Source organism: Paralichthys olivaceus, chromosome 3, assembly GCF_024713975.1.
Source record: "Paralichthys olivaceus isolate ysfri-2021 chromosome 3, ASM2471397v2, whole genome shotgun sequence".
Lineage (NCBI taxonomy): Eukaryota > Metazoa > Chordata > Actinopteri > Pleuronectiformes > Paralichthyidae > Paralichthys > Paralichthys olivaceus.
In genome coordinates this window covers 12,242,497-12,262,894 of record NC_091095.1, presented here as the reverse complement: position 1 = coordinate 12,262,894, position 20,398 = coordinate 12,242,497, and the positions used below count along the sequence as shown (strand labels likewise).

Sequence of the window (20,398 nt, the reverse complement as noted above, 5' to 3'; positions counted from 1 at the left end):
TTTGTGTGGAATAAGAGGATGGATTAAATCTGGGCCAACAGTCCTGCCAGAGCCAAGTACTGTATGTGTTTAGTCTGTGGACTCTAGATCCTATACTATAAAAGACCAAATTAGTCAGTGTATTCAGGCACCTTTCTACTTCTGTTTCAACCGCTATGTTTACAGTATGGGTCGATGAATAACTCAACCCATAGACGACGCGTCCAGAAATTAACCAACACATTCCATAAATATATAATGCTGCACTCACAAGTCTGTGCATAGCGATCAGGAGATGGTGAAGCAGTAACGAGGTCCGACCAACACACTCAACCAGTCGTGAGACAGACATCAAATAACTCATGAAACCCTAGTTTAATGGAAACATAAATACCAGGACAGACGTAAGTGAACTATAGTGAAGCCAGCCATCAGGGGTTGATTGAGAAGCTTTGGCTTCACTTTTGGGAGCGGTCATGTCGTCCATCTTTAAATACGGTCTATGGTTCAACCTCATTCTTCTTCTGTCTGATGCAGCAAGAACATTGACTTAGAAAGTCATCACAGGAGACACAGGAAAAGTACATGCAAACTCATCTCTACTCAGTTTTTTTGCAATGTCACACTTTACTGAAGCAAATGTTTTTGTGTTTCAATTGGACAAAAAAAGGTAAAAACACAGACCATCCAGTATCCAGCTCAGCTGAGATGCTGGAGCTCAAAGAAAAAGCAGTTGCAGTTCTCTGACCAGACATTTTTCCAGAATTTGGTGTGCAGATGTCTTTCTTTATTCATTCTAGAAGACGAAATACAAAACTTTTCCATGTGCAAATAAAATGCAAAAGGAGAACATGAGATATAGAGGTAGTTTTTCTGTTTGTACCCTGCAGCAGCCAACACATAGTTCAAGTCACTAGTGAGACTCAGCAGATGCCTGGCAAACTCTTGTTTTTCCATCCCAGCCCTGATTTCTCCACACAGACACCCAGGAGTCTTTGGTCAGACTGATAATCACCAAACACACTGATTAATACACACACACACACACACACACACACACAATCAGACACATAAGGAATCTGTAGTAGCAACAACTGTCTCTCCTGCCAACCCTGCAAGTACTGAAACACTCAAATATAAATGCTGCTCTCCAGCTGGTTGGATCTCAAAACTGAATCTTGGTCCAAATCCTCCCTTTTTGTGACCTGGGATGTTGTGATCTTCCATAAATTGAAAAACACTGTGCTCAGAATACGATCACTGTGATAAATATCTCGGTGTGTTACGCCACAGCATGCCCCCACATTCCTGTGGTGCGTTATCCCATCAAATCCAGTCATGCAGAAGACCTTTGGCACAACCAAGTGCCACAATGTCTGGCCGTCTCGGCAAAGCTCAGTGGTTAGGGCCAGGAGAGCAGCCGAAGGGCACGACAGGTGTGTGGAGAGGAGAAAAGGATGTTTATATTTGTGACATCCAGTAATGTGAAGCTCTGACTCTCCATTTTCCACCATCAATATGATTAATAGTATAAAGTATTTTTAATGACTGAGGACTTAGAGGTATTTTAATATCAACCAGCAGGAGTCTGTTACCATTGATTAGAGTCAATCAACTGGTGAGCAGCAGGTTCAAGGTAACATAGTTTACTGTCCTGAAAGCTAATATGTTAGCTGAGCTGTTTCATGCATCACAAATGCTTTGTAGAACTTTTCAGTAAGTAACTCTTGCATAATTAATCAGTGTTAAAAGTCAATATCTACTCATCTACAGCGCCTTGTCTCCTTCCGGACACTTTGTAAAGAGGATAACTTCAAAAACGACCACACGGATTCATCAAAAGAAAAAACATCAACAAATTTGACCTGGCGGCCTCTGAGCGACTGGGAGCGTTTCTGCTTTGCATCAACCAATCACTCTCCCTGCGTCTGGACCCTTCCCTCAGCTGCAGATGACAATAACATGTGATTCTCATCGACAGCACAAACACTCACTCACTCATTCTCAACTCTGGCAATACATAATCTGTTTTTCCACTCCAAAGTTCACAATGTTTAAAATTCCTTACTGGGGTTCAAGTTGACCTAAACTGGAAGCAGAGGGAGTCGTGACTTTAAAAAAAGAAAATGCCAGAGATTAATCACAACATCAGTCACCCTCAAGGAATGTCCTGACCCACTGTCACCTTCTCGCATTGTGCTGGGACTGAGGCTCTCATAACAAAGTGATGATGGGATGGTTATTGAATCATGTGTCCTGATTCCCAGGACAAATCAAGTCATGAGAAAGCTGCTCTTCACTCTATGATTCAATTCGAAGAAAAAAAATGACATCAGTGTTAAATAACAGTCAGATTCTGCAGTTGTTGCCAACTCTCCACATTTTATGGAGCCGGGATGAATTTGGTCCTCATCACTGGTGCTACATTTAGATTGATGACTCTGAAGTGAACACACAGGATGAGCATGTCAACAGGATCATTACAGAGTGTCATCACTCCCCCGTAATCACTGGCTATTGCTGTCCTGAGTTCTCAACCCTAAGATGAACCGGATCATGATCAAAAACTAAATTTTGCTGGCAGCCTTGTAAAGCAAAGTTTCCGGTTATATGAGACGCACTTTACTGCGAGACGAGCACATTCACACACGAAAGATGACAACAGTGTGCATCTCTTAAACAATTTGAAAAGTTTCTCGACAGAGATGAATTTGGATAATTAGAGATCCCTGTGCAGAATAGGGACCGAATTTCCTGCTCTTCACTGGAGCTACAAGTTTACACTGAGTAAAACGTTCAGGACCAAAACGTCCTTGTTCTATACACATTCAAAATTCACTTTGACATATTTGGCATCTTTGGAAACTTTGGGACCCCCTACGACAAATTATAATAAAGTTATGTGGTTTTGACGAACGCTTGGCTGCACAGCTTAAGTTTGTAATGACTAATGTCAGTAAGTTCATGTCTCTGCTTTGCCTTTCTTATAACTAAAGCTGATCAGTTTAAACAGATTTTCAGGAATAAAATGTGTAGTTTGGATTTGACCGTTTCAACAGATTTACAGCGGCATGTTATGTCTCCGTCCAGCCAAAAGAAAATAGGAAATAGAAAATATCTGCAGCAATAAAAGGAGAAGCAATGAAAATAGTTTTATTTATGTATATCGGTGTAATGATTTCTATCAGATTTTTAATTATATCTAATAATAAAAACTGATAAATTCATAGGCTGTGTAGGCCTTTCACAATCTTGAAATAGCAGCTCTGTCAGATCACAGATCCAACAGCTGGAGACACAATCTCTCCTCTCCCCTGAGGTGAGTTCAGGGCCTTTGATCGCTCAGCAGTGGGGCGACTGCAGCGAGAGCCGTGCGGACAGCGGCGGAGATCAGCGGAGGTCATGGAGGTCCCGCCCATACGCTGGCAGCTACAAAAGCCTCCCTTTAATACCTGCAAAAGGTGGCGTGTCCCCCCTTTTTTTAGAAAAGCAAACAGACCACAACAGGAAAATAAAATATTTGCCAGGCTAAACGATGGGCGAGCTGGGGACATACGCAGCAGCCTGAGGGAGGAAACAGTTGGTGACTGTGGAGCCTCTTCTGACAGACCCAATGGCAGCATTGTGCCAGAGGCTGTCAGCAAGAGGGCGTGTGACGCTGGAATGTTAAATACTGCAGGAATGTTATTTATTTTCTCAAACGCCACCAAACACTCCCACATCAACACACATGTGAGGGTCTCTGCACACACACACACACACACACACACAGGAGAGCCACATACTAACACATGTGTACACACCGGTTGGCGTGATGCACTCTCATGGGCTTGGCCAATAGGAACGCTCCATCTTGGCCTCTCCTTGCCCGGGTTAAGATCAACACATTCATCCTTGATGTGCTGCCATGTCCTTACTTCGTAAAGATGTCAACACACCAGGAAGCACAGAGCAACACAGGGGGGAGACCGAAATAAACAAATTAGCACCAACATTTATTCAAGAAAAACCAAAATGTGCCACTTGTCCTCCACACAGATTTCGGAGGAATCATAAATTCTCTGCATAAAAAATGAGCAGCATCTTTGACAGCTGAGTGAGAGTCTCTGTGTGAGGCCGTGTCTACACTCATGTCTAGACAGGACTTTGATGTGAGGATAACATCAGCTCTTAGGCTTTCTCTGCTGATTCAGGAAAAAAAAAATTGAGAAACCATTTGCCCGCAGACAGGGCCTATTAACTCCCCCGCCACTTTCTGAGCAGTGGAAGCTGTGTGTCATCGCCCGCACATTTGAAGCTGGTCTGCAGTCACCGGCAGGACTGGGTCTCAGGTTCATGGAGATGCTGCCAGCGTACCAGCCCAGCTCCAACTGGGTGAAATCATCACCCACTTACTTTAGCCAAAGTGAGAAAAGAAATGAAGAAAATATCTCCACAGCTTGAATTTTTTATACTAACATGTCACTGTTGTATCTAAGCTTCACTTCAATACACTGAAAAGTACCACCTCTAACCCTCACCCCCAACAAGGCGTCCGGAGTGTTGAGGGACGGATACAGAAAGACAAATTCCCCAGCAGGAATCACTGTATCACTGTTGCACACATCTTATTGTTCACCTGCATGATGAATGTAAAGTTGTTTGAAGAGCTTTTCATCAGTTGGCAGTCTGATGTCATAGTCTGCAGGCAAAGACATTGGGATCATCTTGTCACACACACAGCATGGAAACAGATCTCTGCAAATAGATGCAGGATCAATGCAAAACCAGAGTTTTCCAATGGAAAAAAAACATCCATTAAATGGATGATGTTCGTACTTTATGCACAAACCTGAAAGCAAATATTCTTAGAATGGAAACATCAGAATTTCTTGCTCCTGAGGGACTAATGAATTATAAAGACGCAGAGGGGTCTGAATAAGTGATTACATTTTGTTCCCAGCTCTCTCCTGTATAATCTCTCAGTCTGTTCCCACGCACAGTCCTCAGCAATGAAGGGCTTCATGGGAAACCGCTGTTTGTGTAAATGTAGAGCGAACAACAAATACTTCTAGTGACCAGAGATTGAGAAATTTGTGGCAGATTAACTGCACTTTTCAGAAGATCTTTGGATTAGAGATGAGGCAAGAAAGAGAAAGCTCAAGTTGCCAAAGCAGGAAAAAACATACCAAGGTATGTTCGAACAGTGCATCGCACAGAGGAGCCATAAAACACAAAGGACTGGAACAAGTGATCAGACATCTGTAGAGAGAGGCGGCTCTGACTGGATGACTGAGCCTGTAAAGAAGTCTAATCAACAATATACAACCTGCGACATGTGTTTGGTGCTTGGACAAAAACACAAGTAGTCTACAAAACACTTACATCACACTGTTCCTACACTGATTCAAGATTATTAAAATACTTATATTACTGTCCTGCACTCACTTATGTGGCAGATTACCATATTACAGACTATTGAATTCATGCATTTTAATGCTTAATATACACTTGCTTAAATACATGTTTCTATGTATTCTTTACATTGTCATTCCAATGAGGTTGCCATGTTAAACGATCACCCTCAACCTAGAAAACATTTGTTGTACGAATGTAAAACATTATTGTTGGGTAAAGTGAATGTACCTCAAATTAAAAAACCAGAATCAAAAGAAGCCAACATCTATCAAGCTTCAGTCCACTGAGTGAAGTAGTAGCTGTGTGCAGACTGCAGGCTGATACAGCAGCTTCTCAACTTGCATGTGTATCAACATGTTTCCTGACACTCACTGTACATGAGTGGGCTCCTGGCCCGTGCCCTCCTCTGTGTGCAGTAACAGAAGTGAAGGACCAGCAGCAGGTCACCACAGAGCTGCTCCTCTCATCCCTCTCAGCATCAAGGTGCCGGGCAGCAGATGATGAAGACCGGAGCAGAGAGGAACCGGCCCCCCGCTGAGAGGACAACAATGGAGCTCATTCACACGCACACCCTCCACCACCACCACCGCCTACCTTCTGATAAGCCAGCTGGAGGTAGTTGTAGGGGATCCTCCTGCGGAAGTCCTGCACCACATCCTCGCTGAGTTTGTGCACAGACTGCGCGCCCAGTTTCTCCTCGATGCACGTGTCCATGCACGCCGCTCTCCGGAGCACCGCGTCGAAGAAGAGCAGGTCCGAGAAGCTCCCGTCCAGCGGCTGCTTGTCCTGGCACCGCAGCCGGCAGCGGACCCTGGTGCGCCGGGCGTCTGTGTAGCTGCTCAGCGCCGCCTCCATGAACCGCACCACGCCGCTGTAGTCGCCGGAGTAGAACGCTTGCACCGCGGTTTCGTACAGGAGATCGCAGGGCTCCAGGAAAGCGGCGGATGATGCCAAGGAGAGCAGGAGCACCGAGCACAGAGCTGCCGGGGAGAAGTTCACATCCATCCTCTGCGGAGGTTCAGGCCGTGAGGGGCGAGCTTCAGGCGGGCAGCGGGCTGTCAGTCACCGGGGCTCCACGGTCAGTCCATTTAAATGTCCCTCTCTCTCTCGGGGAGACTCGGGGCGGCGGCAGCAGCAGCAGCAGGGCGGAAATAACGCTGCTTCAGTCGGGGACACACATTTTCTTATGACCCTTCTCCGCTTCCCCCTAACTCCTCCCCTCCAAGTGTCCGGAGCTACAGCCTCTCCTGCGGGGCTGACATCACAGACAGGGGGGGTCCTTCAGGGAACCCCGCAGGAAGCCGCCCACACCGGGGAGAACACTGTCTGCTGACCGAGCCGCTGTTTCACCCTCTTTATATACAGTCTATGGTTTCACCACATACACTCAGAAAACAACTTTCAAACTTTGTTAACTTTCTTTTCATGAGACGGTAAAAGCTGCAGATGCGAGGACAGTGGAAAGAAAAAGTTTGGGTTCCTTCGGATAAAGTGACCAGAAATGTGCCTGAAAAACAAATGAGCCTAAGAAACCAAAAACTATGTCAAAATAAACATTTATAATCCACATTTATAATGAATGTGTCTGTAATAATTCATTTTATATTCTTTTTAACTTTGTTTTCAAACTGAACTTTGTGTTTTGATAAAGTGACTCAAAAAACGAACTAACTAACGAACTAACATCTGCCCATAGACTAAAGATGACAAATTGTTAACTTGCTGCATTTAATTGGAAGGCTAAATAAGAATTACAATAATACGTTTCAAATATGTGAGTTGCTTGGTAGATATTTTATATAAAAAGTTTGGGTTCCTCCCTCATATAAAGTGACCAGAGATGTGCCTGAAAAACAAATCAGCATAAAAAAATTAAATGATCACAAGATAGAGTTGAATAGATTAAAGTGTGACTGTTATCTGAACAAGCTATTTATTTTACCTCTATATTAAATCTGTGCTAAGTCATTTTATATTCTTTATACCTTTGTTTTCCTTCTCTTCCTTTATGTTTCTATTAACCAACTAACTAACTAACTAACTAGCATCTGTCCTGGGATTAAAGATGTTAACTTGCTGCATTTGTATAAGTATATTTTATAATGAGCACTATTCATGCTAGGCTGAATAATAAAAATAATAAAAACCAAGATTCAAATATGTGATTGGCTTGGTAGAAATTTATGAAAGATTCATATATTTTATTTTATAATGAGATATGTAGTTGTGTATAAATACTGGAGGGTTTTTTATTTCTCAGGAGGTTCAGTCAGGTTCTTTCCACTTTAAATACACTGTCTCCCTCTAGGGGAAATGTTCGCTAACAGCAGTTTTAAAAACATTCAGGACAAGACTGAATCTTTAAAGTTGAATAAATTAACACCATCAGCCTGTTAAACAGCCTCTTTGAAAGAACAGACAGAACAGAAGCCACAGGTATGTGGTCCAGCAGGTGTAGAGGTGTGTGTGTATATGTATGTGTGTGTGAGTCCAAACTTAAATCAACTAGAAAACTGACTGAAACACGTCTGTGTGATTGTTTAAAAGATCCTATCAAGGTTTTGAAACCAAACTGTGAGAGTTGTGGATTCCTCCACTAGGGAGAGGTTAACACAGGAGGAAGTTGAACCTCTCTTCTTATTGTGCAGTGCACTGATTGAGATCCGTCTTGTATTAGAAATAAAGTGAATTTGTGGAACAACATTGCAGAATCACAAATAGGCCTGTTGCTGGAAAAGATTCACATCTGCTGAGGTCTTTCTCCAAAACAGATAATCAAGGACAAAAATAGTTTGTAAAGATTTTATCAGTATTTCTATATGTGTACAATAAACTACATTTACAGGATAAACATGTGAGCTGTTTTTGAAAACCAGGACAACCAACATCAAAACAAATTGAATTAAGCAGGATGTTGACTGGCTACCACTGCCACAACACATCCATCACACAGCTTACCATTTTCTCCAGTTTTATTTTCACTCTTTGTCTGAGGATTCAGGAAGTGTCTGCACTGTGTCGCTCCCATGAGAGATTCTAAGTTAACATCCACTCTGTCGTCATTTTCTTCAACGGTTTGGTTGTTCGGTTTAAAAAATGTTTTGTCAGAATGTCATAGAGTTCAGAAAAACATAATTTAATAAATTCTTCTGCATTTAGAGTTCATTTAAATAATAATGAAGGGACTTGTCAAACAAGGTGTTACACACACACACACACTGATGTAACTTGTAATGGTTGTGAGATTGGAGCAAACTGTGGATGTTGATTCTTCTTCATGAGGTCAGTTAAGAAAACCTTGAGATATGTTTTAAAGGTCCAGTGTGTAAGATTTAGGTGAAAGGGATCTATTGGCAGAAATTGAATGTGGAAATAAATCCTCATGATGTTTTCAGTAGTTCATTTCATCTAAATGAACTAAAATGTCACACAAAACAGCTGTGCATGTGTGCTGTGTACAAAGATTAAAATAAAAGTGTCTTAAATAAATCTAAAATTGTTTCTTATAGTAAACCTGTGTCTAGAATCATTATTTAAAATGTTTTTGTCAGTAATTTCCAGAGTTATACAAAGATTTCTATGCAATATAAAGGAAAACAAGGTAAACCACATTATTGAAAACAAAATCAATTTATTTTTTTTCTCAAAATGTACAAACTGTGATCTTTGTAATTTCCATAGAATGTAGGAAAACAACTTGACGGGTTACAGGACATAAAATGAACAACATAAACAACATTAAACCTGTGTCAAACTGAAAAGGCAAGGGAAATGACTTGTATAGAAATGTACACTGTAAATAAGTACAGAAATCCTGCTACACAGTGAAGAACTTTACAGATCCACTGTAAACTATTCAAACAAATGTTCTTCATTGAAGCTGTGAAGAGAAACATCATGATTTCATATGAATTCAAACAGGCCGACAAAGTCTGATGTGTTTAAACTGGACATGACTAAAACAAAACAAAAACATACCAATGACTGGCTGGATGTAGGTCGTATATTTACAACAATCAAGTTGTCCTCTGAATGGACTGTGTCACCTCCCGACTACACGTAGTTGGACTTGGACTTAGTGGTGGACAGGAAGTGGTTGGAGTTTGTGGACTCAGGGGATTCAGACCGTGAGCATCGACGACAGCTCAGGAAAGTGCCACCGGCCATAGTGAGGAGGCCACCGGCCCAGCTGACAAACACTGCCTTCCCAAACTCAAAGCTACAAAAAAAAAGGTACACACCTATTTAAATGCATGTTTACAAGATCAGTGCGTGTATTCACGTGTACTGAGCGCATCGCTTCACTGCTGTACCTTTGCAGGTGATTGGATGAATGGAAGTTCTGAACGATCATTTTAACGTACCAGGAGGTGATAATCACAGTCACTAAACCTGAAAAAAAAAGATATATCAATGGATCATTTGTTGCAATTGAAAGACAATGGTAGAGAAAATAATCTGTTAAAAGTTTTCAGAATAATTGCCAATAATTTTTCTGCAATCAGAATCAGAATCTGGTTTTATTGCCAAGCAGGAATTTTGTGTGGTGTATTTTTGCAAGTATAAATATAAATAATATAAAAATAGGAAACAAAATCAGATATAAAAAATACCACAATGAATTAATTTAATTGTTCCAGCTCTAAAAGTCAGCCTCCGGTCAGAGTGCAAACAAAAACAAGACAACAAAGATTCAAAAGCAAGCTATATAAAATTAAAAGACAGCTAATTATATAATACAAAATCTAAAATCAAGGTCAGCAAATAAATTAATACAACCTCATTTAAAATTCATGGCAAAGGAAAATTATATATAAAAAAAAACATTATGGCAGCTGTCAATCAAGTAAAAGCTAAAAGGTGATTCAAAGACCAGACACTGAAGTTTCCAGTGTGAGTTCCTCAGTTCAACTAACCCACTCCACACTATACAGCACTGAACACACACCTGAGACCATGAACATGATTCCTCCGATCATGGCTGTAATAGATTTGCTCTCGGCCTTTTCATCCATGAAGCGAGTGCACTTCATCCCCACAGTGGAGACCATCAGGGCCACAGCAGAGAGGAGGATGCTGAGCAGCATCACCGCCCTGGCCGCCTGCACCTCAGCTGCAGAGGAAGACAGATGTGAACAGATGTGGGACATAATCTCTGTGTCTCTAACCTGCATGTTACTCACATTAAAACCACACATTCAATTAACCTTTGTCAACAGCAAACCAGATAAAACTGAAATAAATCAATGATTGGCAGCACTAGAATAAAAAAAACACATGATGTATAAATTCCTCATATGATTCCATCAGGTCAGAAGAGGTCAACCCAAAGACTTGAGTCTAATTTTAGAAACTTATTATCGGTGGAAGGCATCTCAACGAGCAGCGCCTGGTTTCTGGAGGAGATGCAGATGTAAAAATAAAAACTCACCGGGCAGCTTCAGGAGATACTCGTGGAATTCACATGTTGTTCTCTCGTTGCCGCTGCAGCTCATCCACAAACCCTCATACACTCTGTGCGCCTTTCCCTGCGACTGCTTCTTCCATTCCACCATGAGGGTGGCGGCGACCGTGGCAGCGACACCGACCAGAGAGAGGAGGAACCCCAGGAGCTGAATGCCCGAGCTGGCCATCGTGCACCCCGGCTACAGCAAGGGAAAAGAGTCCGAGAACCTTTAATGGAAAACTGCTTTAAACAAGTTATTATAGAGGAGAAAGAGAGGAGAGGAGGCTGAAGTTAAACCTGTGGTTCCTCTCACCTCTTCAGACCGTTATACACGCGCTCTGCTGCAGACTCTATTTAAAGTCCAGGGCTGTGACGCACAGGAGGTCTGTCCTCCACCTGCAGAGGATGATGGGAAGTCTTTTCCCACCACGTTGGTAAATACAGACTCCTCTGAATGTAAAGGAGTTTTATAAGTGCAGCTTCGCTCTCTGCCAGCGTCATAAAAACTTCTCAGCAGCCATTAGTTTAGGTTAGGTTATTCATTTCAAACATATTCAAACTAAAAATTAAAAAAAAGAAATGTGTTTAAAATCAATCAATCATGTCCAAAGTACAAATTAAAGCGTTTCATGAAAACATTTTGTGTAAAATGCTCTAATATTCCTTCACAAACAGCTCAGTCACAATCTAACCCTAGGAAGGAAGGAAGGAGGAAGATTCCTGTTTATTGTCCCACAATCATGCACACACAGCACTACATTCAGCATTTAACCCATCTGTGTGAACACAGCACACACAGAGCACAATACACACAGTGACCACACGGAGCAGTGGACAGCCTTGAAGGTGCCCGGGGAGCAATTGGGGGGTTCTGTGCCTCGCTCAAGGGCACCTCAGCAGTGCCCAAGAGGAGAAATGGCACCTCTCCAACTACCAGTGCACCTTTTCGTACTTCGGTCCATGCTGAACTTGAACTGGCCACCCTCCGATTCCTCCAATTCCCAAGCCAAGTCTCTATGGACTGAGCTGCTGCCTCCCACAGATATGACTCAGCGACAGCAGATAAAGACAATTAAAGCAAACTGAGGATTTAGCCTCCCTAGTCGCTGTCTCACTTCCCCTCTACATCATCACCACGTCTATTCACTATATTGGTTTTAAACATCTGATTAAATGTATTTAGTCACCACACTTACAACTTTGATTGTTATTCAATTACTTTTAGAATGAGTCAAAACAGCACTTCCAATATCATAAAATGTTAATTATTACAACAGAAGAAACCATCTGAAAACTTCCTTACAGTTGAAACTGCTCAACTTAAATGAAATCTACATCATATTTTTATGTTTTTATAAAGTGTGGCCAAAGCAGTTTCTCCCATAGATTGAATACAAAGATGGAGACATGGCAGCTCCACAAAAGTGAAGCCAAAGCATTTCAAACACCACCTGGTGGCTGGCTGCAGAAAAGGTCATAAATCCTGCCTCCTCCTTGTTAGTGGATGGGACATGGACCAAACTGAAAAGGAGGTTGCTCTTATGATACTGATGTACATCCATCCATCCATCCTTTATCTAAACCATTTAACCTTGCATTGGGGCAAGAAGTGGAGTCAGACCCGTGACAGGTCGCCAGCATCACAGAAATAATTTGGCTCACAATTGGTCAAGTACATGTATTGATGGGACCTCAGCTGCCTCAGCTCCTGGATATTTTAGCTTCATTTCTAAATGGTGAGAGGAAGTGGAAAACCTCATCTGTTTTTATTTACAGTTTATAGTTTTCTCCACATGGTTAGTGATGGCCTAAACACTTTCTGCATGATACCATCTTATAGCCCTCCTTAACCCAACTTGTGAACCATAAGCCATAAAGAGAAGTACACCAATGTGGAGCAGTCAGTCAGTGACTTGGTACCCATAGAGATAGGTTGACAGGAATAGTAAACATGATCAAGTTTATTTTCATCATATACATCAGAGCTGCCCATTCAGCTGTGGTTACACTCATCTGTTTTTTATTTGCATGTGAAGTTGCACTTAAAGCATGGAGCCTTGTTTGAACGGTTCCTGGGAGATCGCAGGCAAACCAACAAAAACAAGAAGCGAAGGAGCAAAAACATCAGTGAGAGAGGACGTTTTTCATCCAACTAAGTGATGGTCAACATGCACAATTGTCATTCCATCCCTCAGCAATTTACTGCAGCAAGCTTTTGTTTATGTGAACAAATAGTCTTGATTTTACTCAGACAATTACAGAATGATTTGACCATATTTGGTGAAGGGGGATGTCAGTTTGTAAACACCCTGCATCGGTCTGTCAGATCGAATCAGTGTCCACCCATTCCTGAGCTGAGCCTCAACCAAAATATTTTGCTGCTTGCCAAAAGCAATTTGCTTTGTGTCCCTCCCTAACATGAACTCCCTTCATTTGTTTTATTTCCCTCACACCCACTGTAAAGGTCTGCCCAGGACAAACTTTATTTCAGAGGCCTTGTTGTTGTATGTTTGATGTCTTCTATCATGTCTTCATGGAAGGTGACAAAATGGACAAAAATAAATCCCCTCTGAAAAAGTGACAAATGTCCAATTAGAAAGAATCAAACCACGTGTCTGAATATAAACAGACTTCCTCTTCACTGGCTGTAGAATGTGTAGGTGAATTAGAGAAAGAAAAAGACAATCTGTCCTCCCGCAGATATAATGACAGCTGCTCTCTCCCCAGTCATAACTGATTCGTATCATGGGAGGATGTTAAGAGAATGTTAAAGATGTGACAAAGTGATCAACATGTAAGCTAAGTCTAACTGGTGCAAGTGAATGCAAGAAAAATAAAAGAACACATGAAACTATGGTGAATGACACTCAGTAGAGAGTATCAATCATTCAATCAAATCTTATATGTATTCCTCTAACAAGACCCAACAATCCTCATAAATGCACCAAATTTCACACACTCACAAATATCGGTTCTCTCAATATGCCTGATTTGTTTCTTGAAGATCCATTAGCTGTTTCCTGGGAAATCAGTGAAAACAATGAATAAAGAAAATAGAAAAAAATCAATTCAAGATGATCTTATGAATTGATTTTCCCTCTGGTTGAACCTATAGAGGAGAAAAAGTTGTGTCAGGGGTTCTGGACCTTCATCAACAAAAGTAAGCACAAGCGGAAGTTGTGGAAATGCCTTCATTTTGGTTCATGGTGATAGTTTTGGAAGACATCAGGCCTTGTGTAAAAGAACAACATCCGGAAGGCTGAAACTTTTCTCCAGGCACACAGATGTGGTTCCATACAAACACCTTCTTTAGACAGTTACATATGGAGGAGAAAAAAGTACCTCAGATACTACTTATAAGAGTCATAATACACAATGACTGATTTCTGACACACAGATATAAATGTTAAAATATTCATGTATTATGTTAAAAGATTATCTAATAAAATCTGGATGATTCTTAACCAATTATCAGAATTATATTGATGAAATCCTAGTATAGCAAATATGTGCTTGGTTTAAAATCCCAGAGGTGTGTTTCCATTCAGCGGTTTTTAATCCGCATTTTCAAATTTTCGCCTCAAAAACAATTCAAAACTAAACACACATCACACACACGCAGGAGTTCCCTGAAGTGACCCTCCAGATAAAGAAAGAGGCGGTTACTTCAGTCTTTATCAAAGATCAGCAGGCTGAGATTGTTTCCTCTGAAGGTTTGCAGGAATAAAAACTGAAATGACGAGAAAGTGCAAGTGCTGTTTAAAATGTTGTTTTGCTCAGGAAACCGAGGTCCATTGAGATCAGTTGTAAACTCTTCATTGTTTTCTATGAAATGTTTGCAACTGTTACTGTATATGGTGCCATGTTGGTGTGAGCAGGTTTATTCAGCTGCACTGGATCCACTGCATATTCCAGGAGTATTTTTATGCACTGAGCTGTGTAATATTTTGATAGTGAGCTTCTCCAATCCCTGTGATGTGTTGTTCATGCACAAGTGATCAAACTAGTTTTGTCTTTTCATTTATATCCTCTATCAGCCACACGGCAACTCACAGCTTTTCTCAAAGCCTGCTCAGCACAGACACACTCAAGCTCTTACATTTTATTTGTCAAGTTGACGTCTTGTGAATTAGAGCATGATTTTTCAACTTTTATTCTTAAGCTGTTTATAGAGAACAGATTTGATTATATGCAGTAGATTTTAACAAGCATAATAAGTAACAGCAAGATGGTAAAAAATGCATAGAATTGGTCTAATTTTCAGTATGATCGTGGTTCAATGACGTGTCCTGCCACAGGGGATAAGAACAGAGGTCTGTCTCATGCCCCGGGTTTCAGTTTAGGCCAATGGCTTCCAGCAACTGCTGCCCAACGCTCCCCAGCATCACACAAAAGAAGGAAGCACACATCTGGGAGAAACTGCAGTGTAATGTCACTGCGGGGAATAACAGCGAGACACTGGAGTGAAAAACACCCACATATTTGTTATGCTGAGCTGTTAAGTAGAGAGGAGGGAATAGTGAGTAAGTTAATGTCCTGTGTCGTATAAGATCTCGAGAATGTGATAAAAAAGTCAAACAGTTCAACATTGTTTTAGAATCTCTCACAGGGGACTGAAGCCGACACTGAAGCGAAACAGCACTATGAGTAAAACTTTCTAAAATAAAAAAAGTAGCTCAGTGAGACAGTGTGTGAGGAGGCAGCACTGTAACATACAGTGTGTGAGGAAGACGCTATCTAGTGGCCATGCTGAGCAAGACAAGCACCAAGGCCAGCCGAGGACAAACTGAGACACTTGTTACAGGGACATGATCCTGTATCTCACCCATGGCTCTTAATGCAACAGAGCTTTTTCTGCTCGATGTCTGTCCGTCTAACTGTCTGTCTGTCTAACTGTCTGTCTGTCTGTCGGTCTGTCTGTCTGGTCTAACTGTCTGTCTGTCTGTCTGGTCTAACTGTCTGTCTGTCTGTCTGTCTGGTCTAACTGTCTGTCTGTCTGTCTGGTCTAACTGTCTGTCTGTCTGTCTGTCTAGCTGTCTGTCTATCTGTCTGTCTGTCTGTCGGTCTGACTGTCTGTCTGTCTGTCTGTCTGTCTGTCTGTCTGGTCTAACTGTCTGTCTGTCTGTCTGTCTGTCTGTCTGTCTGTCTGTCTGTCTGTCTGTCTGTCTGACTGTCTGTCTGTCTGTCTGTCTGTTTGACTGTCTGTCTGTCTGTCTGTCTCACACAGGAATACAACAGGTCATGTGGAGTGTGTGACTGACTCTCTGTAAGTCATCGAGAGACTCTGTCTCTGATCCATCACTCAGGGAAAAGATTTAGAACAAATTCACCAGATGTTGAATGAACCTTCTTGTCATTGTTAGTTCTGACAGAGAAAGCAGTAAAAGTCTCTTGAACCCTCTTGAGTGCTGCTGAGTATTGATTGAATTGAATATTAAAAGTAACCAGGTAAACCAGGACACTAAGGTCATTCAGGAGCGTGCATCCCTTTCACCTGTTACAGTACGGAATGTACAGGTGCTATGAATGACATTTACAATAGCTTGTTAGTAAGTAACAGGACTTAAACTATCATTGTTTAATGTACACCAGCATGTTTTTGACCTTTTATATATAATAATAATAATAAACCAGCCACTAGGGATACACTTTTGGGTAGGTCTGGTGCCGGTCCCAAGCCCGGATAAATGGTGAGGGTTGCGTCAGGAAGGGCATCCGGCGTAAAACTTGTGCCAAAACAAACATGCGGATCACAAATAGGATTGTGACAGAGGATGTTGGAGATGGAGCTGCCAGGTAGAAGGAGAAGAGGAAGACCTCAGAGAAGGTTCATGGATGTAGTGAAGGAGGATATGGAGATGGTTGGTGTAACAGTAGAGGAGGCAGGGAATAGGGTCAGATGGAGGCAGATGATCCGCTGTGGCGACCCCGAGAAGGGAGCAGCCGAAAGATGAAGAAGATATATAATAATAATAATAATATATTCAGTGAAAAATGCTTATACAGACGCCCTCTTGTGCCACAATCTGCTCATTGTACATTTAACATAATGATATTTATAGTAATATTTGTAAACCCATCAGAGAAATGTAGGTTTCTTACAGTAGTGTTCTATCCGTTAGTATCTTGTTTCTGTTTGTGTAAGTTGGTAAAAAGCATTCATATATATGGCTCGTTATAATCCTCTTTCTGTCATCATTTATCTTATTCAAACATAGCTTATTAAAAAATGTTTTCTTTTCTCATCCTAAAACAAACTGATTATGTCTTCAGTAATTATGTCACTGTTCAATGATTTCCATCAGATTTTGTATTTCTCCCATTCCTTATTTATCTATGGATTTGAGAATGATCTTTTATTTCTTTCTCTTTTGTCTAAGGTTTATTTTGTTCTTTTACTTCTTTCTTTCTCTTGTTGTCCCATGTACCATTCTGTGAAAGGGGGACAGAGAGAAAGTGGGGGAGGACATTGCAGAAATGTCCACTGGTCGGAGCCGAGCCCGGGCCGCTGCAGGTTGAGGCCTAGTTGGAGCGGCAGCTCTACCAGGTGAGCCCCCATCATATGTACATTTAGTTGTATTATTCATAAGTTAACTCCAACTTGACGAGTGGATGAACCTAAAATAAATTCGGTGGTAATGCTGTGACCTCTGAATGAGTTCTGCTCTGTGCAAGCTCACACTGACATGCCTGAGGATTGTCTTGGCACATACAAGGGTGACTCCCTGCACAGATGGGCCGAGGTGCTGCTGCAAACCTGTCTGATGTCATTCCTGCATCAGGCACAGCACAGAGCGCCTCGGGCCAAACGGCCTGCTCACTTTTTTTTTTACACCCCACGATGAGAATGTTTGCTGTTGTCCACATGCCAGGATTCAGGAGCCGCCGCTCTCTGCCATTTAAAAGTTTGACAGACACTCCTCGAGACCTGAGAGAGTATCAGTCTACGTTTGAGGAGTTCACAGAGGGAGGTTTGAGGCAGGGTCACAGAAATGAGAGAATAGATAAGATGACCACTGTGTCTATGAACAAAATGTGGACATCATAACACATAAGTTTGATATCACACTTCTAACTGATATCAAGTGATCTGAAGTCACTAAATCTACTCTGCTGACTTGGGTTAGACGAGGAGCTTTTCCTGCAGCAAGTTTGACACTTTGAGGTTGAATGAGTTAAACTCTCAGATACAATCCCTGCCTGTAAGTGGTTGGTGCAGATTTCACAGCAGTCTGTGGTTGAGGTGTGGTACCAGTAGCTGATGTCGCCCTGTCAGTACAGGATGAATACTTTACATAGAACAAGAGCGTTAACCTACATTTAGTGCTCAGAATACAAAGCAAGAACAGAAACATGGTCTTGATTGTTATTTCTACACCTCAAACCAAAGCATGTAAAGTATCTGATGACCTATTCTGTGATTTTGTTTTCCAGGTAATAATATTATTTTTGTTGTAATGATTCCTTCCTGTAAAGAAGAAGGGTTTTTTCTCTGCTGAGGGTTGGATCAGTTCAATGTCTGACTAAATAGTTCTCTGACTACCTCTACCGGTTTTTCCTGAAGATTCGCCCCAGGCTTCGCCAGGCACAGAGAGAGAAAGAGAGAGAGAGAGAGAGAGAGAGAGAGAAAAGAAAGAAACATGCACTGTTTTAGATGTGTGTTCTTTTCTTTTGTTTTACATATCAAAGAGTTATTCATCTTTATTTATATGACATTTTAATTAAGAGACAGTTGAGAGGGGGAAACATGGAGGGGGTGATTGACAGGCTCTCTCTCTCTTTAACAAGTGGGTGTGTCTTCATGTCTCGACACGGCGTGCTGTAGTTGATAGACAGCTGCACTCATCTCTGTACCTGAGACACACGAGGAGAGAACACTCAGAGTCCTCAGAGTGAATGTGACTGACTCTGTGGACACGGCGGCCACCATCCTCGGGCCTCCTGGACGAGCGGGGGACAGCAGCCGGGGACAGGTGAGTACCATCACCTGTAAAAACCATGTAGTACAGTTTAGTCTGTGCAGCTCCAGGATGTGACAGAGTGAACAAACAAATGGGTTTATTCAGTCACCAGTTTTCAGAGCAAACACCTGTTACAGATAGTGTGGATCACAGCGATGAGTCAAACAAAGTTTTAAAAAATCACATGAGCCTGTACACCAGGAAACACCTGAATGTGTGAGCTGCTGTTGCATTTGTTGGTCTATTTAGTAATAAAGCAGGAATTGGAAGAGCAGGATCAAACATGCACCACTGACACACAACACCTAATGCTGACACACAAAATGATAACTCATGTTTACTCTTCACAGGGTTGTTTTTGTATGTGTGTCTGTGTGCATCAGTTCTGTTACCCGCACAGCTAGAAACTTTGCCTGGGAATTTCTGTGAGCAAAAATTTCAGTCATTGTTTCTGGTCGTGTGTGTAATGTGCATCCAAGAACAAGCGGTGGAGCTGTGGATGGAGGGTTTTAGTCAGCTGGAAATGAGTCTGAAGTGGACGAGAGGCCAAACACCTGCATCATCTCTACAGAACCTGACATCTGTTAAACAAGCAGTGGGAATGACAAGCTGCCAGTCCGCTGTTGGCAGGATTCATGTCTAATCGCTCTTTTAATAGCCTGCATCAGGGATCTACGCTCTGATCGGGAACTCATGCGGGTTATTGAAAGTAGAACATGTGTCCTGTCTGATTTTGAAGGTGTTACTCTCCCAGTAGCAGCAGGAGCCACTTTTCTGGTTATGGAGGTGCAGCCTCCAGTAATTTGGTTGTGACATATCCCAGCGAGGGCATGGCAGTGATGTTACCACATGCAGACGGAGTATCAGTATGTCAGGTATGTTGGTGAACCAGCTCCACTCAGCCAATGATGGGTGTAACTCTGTACTTACCTGGAGAGTGGAATGATTTATTAAAAAGTGCGGACAATAAAAAGGCTCCCTGCCTCTGACAGTAAACTGATAGTACAAGGAAACTGAGAAATGAAATGAGCATGTGATTCATTTTGAGAAAAGGAGGCCAAGTTAAAGACAATCCATTCATGCAAGGTGAAAGTATTTCATGTGTATTGTTCTATGTGTATTTTATGGTTTCAGTGATTATGATTGTGTATTTGCTCCTACAGAAATAAAGATGAGACTTTACTGTGTATATGGAACTACTTTCTTGTCTTTCAGCTTGAATTGGTGCAGTTAGTATTTGTATGTGCAAACAGCTGGAGGTTAGTTTTTTCAAACTGGTCTCACTTTCATGTGGTGTTGTTAAACATTGATGTGCAAACACTGACCAGGATAACCTGTGTAACCCTAACCCCTGTGGCATGAACCTGACGAGCCAGCAACACTTCAACTTCAAATGTAAAACGTCAAGGCATGGATGTTTGTTTTTTCCCAGCCTCAATTTTAAAACTCAAAACAGGTACTCAATTTGGTTAAGTGAGAGTGGCAATGAAGGGTAATTACAAGTGTGGTAATGAAATCATTTAAAAACAAACAAGCACAGATATTTATCAAGGTAGTCTGAGGCCTCCACCCTTTAGTTTTACTGATCAGAGTTTCATTGACTTAAAGACATTCA

General features: G+C 41.7%; 2 protein-coding genes across 2 annotated transcripts in view; both read right to left on the bottom strand.

Moving 5' to 3' along the window:
* Positions 1-6,718, bottom strand: part of p3h2 (prolyl 3-hydroxylase 2) — a 59,395-nt gene extending 52,677 nt beyond the window's left edge. Inside the window, exon 1 of the mRNA XM_020081408.2 lies at positions 5,971-6,718. Within this exon, the coding sequence (XP_019936967.2) occupies positions 5,971-6,381 (411 nt within the window). The 5' untranslated portion in view covers positions 6,382-6,718. The remainder of the gene's footprint in view (positions 1-5,970) is intronic.
* Positions 6,719-8,990: 2,272 nt separating this feature from the next.
* On the bottom strand, positions 8,991-11,151 carry LOC109625574 (claudin-1). The gene is made up of 4 exons (XM_069521973.1): positions 10,808-11,151; positions 10,325-10,489; positions 9,690-9,768; positions 8,991-9,595 (listed from the first exon to the last, which is right to left on the bottom strand). Exons 1-4 carry the CDS (start codon positions 11,007-11,009, stop codon positions 9,430-9,432), a joined length of 612 nt encoding a protein of 203 aa, XP_069378074.1. The 5' UTR covers positions 11,010-11,151; the 3' UTR covers positions 8,991-9,429.
* Positions 11,152-20,398: the final 9,247 nt, after the last annotated feature.

Coding starts and splice junctions, on each gene's coding strand:
- LOC109625574 (XM_069521973.1), bottom strand. CDS start 11,009: ATGGCCAGCTCGGGCATTCAGCTCCTGGGGTTCCTCCTCTCTCTGGTC. Junction 9,769..10,324: donor AATCATGTTCATGGTCTCAG/GTGTGTGTTCAG, acceptor TTTTTTTTTCAG/GTTTAGTGACTGTGATTATC. Junction 9,596..9,689: donor TCATCCAATCACCTGCAAAG/GTACAGCAGTGA, acceptor TTTTTTTTGTAG/CTTTGAGTTTGGGAAGGCAG.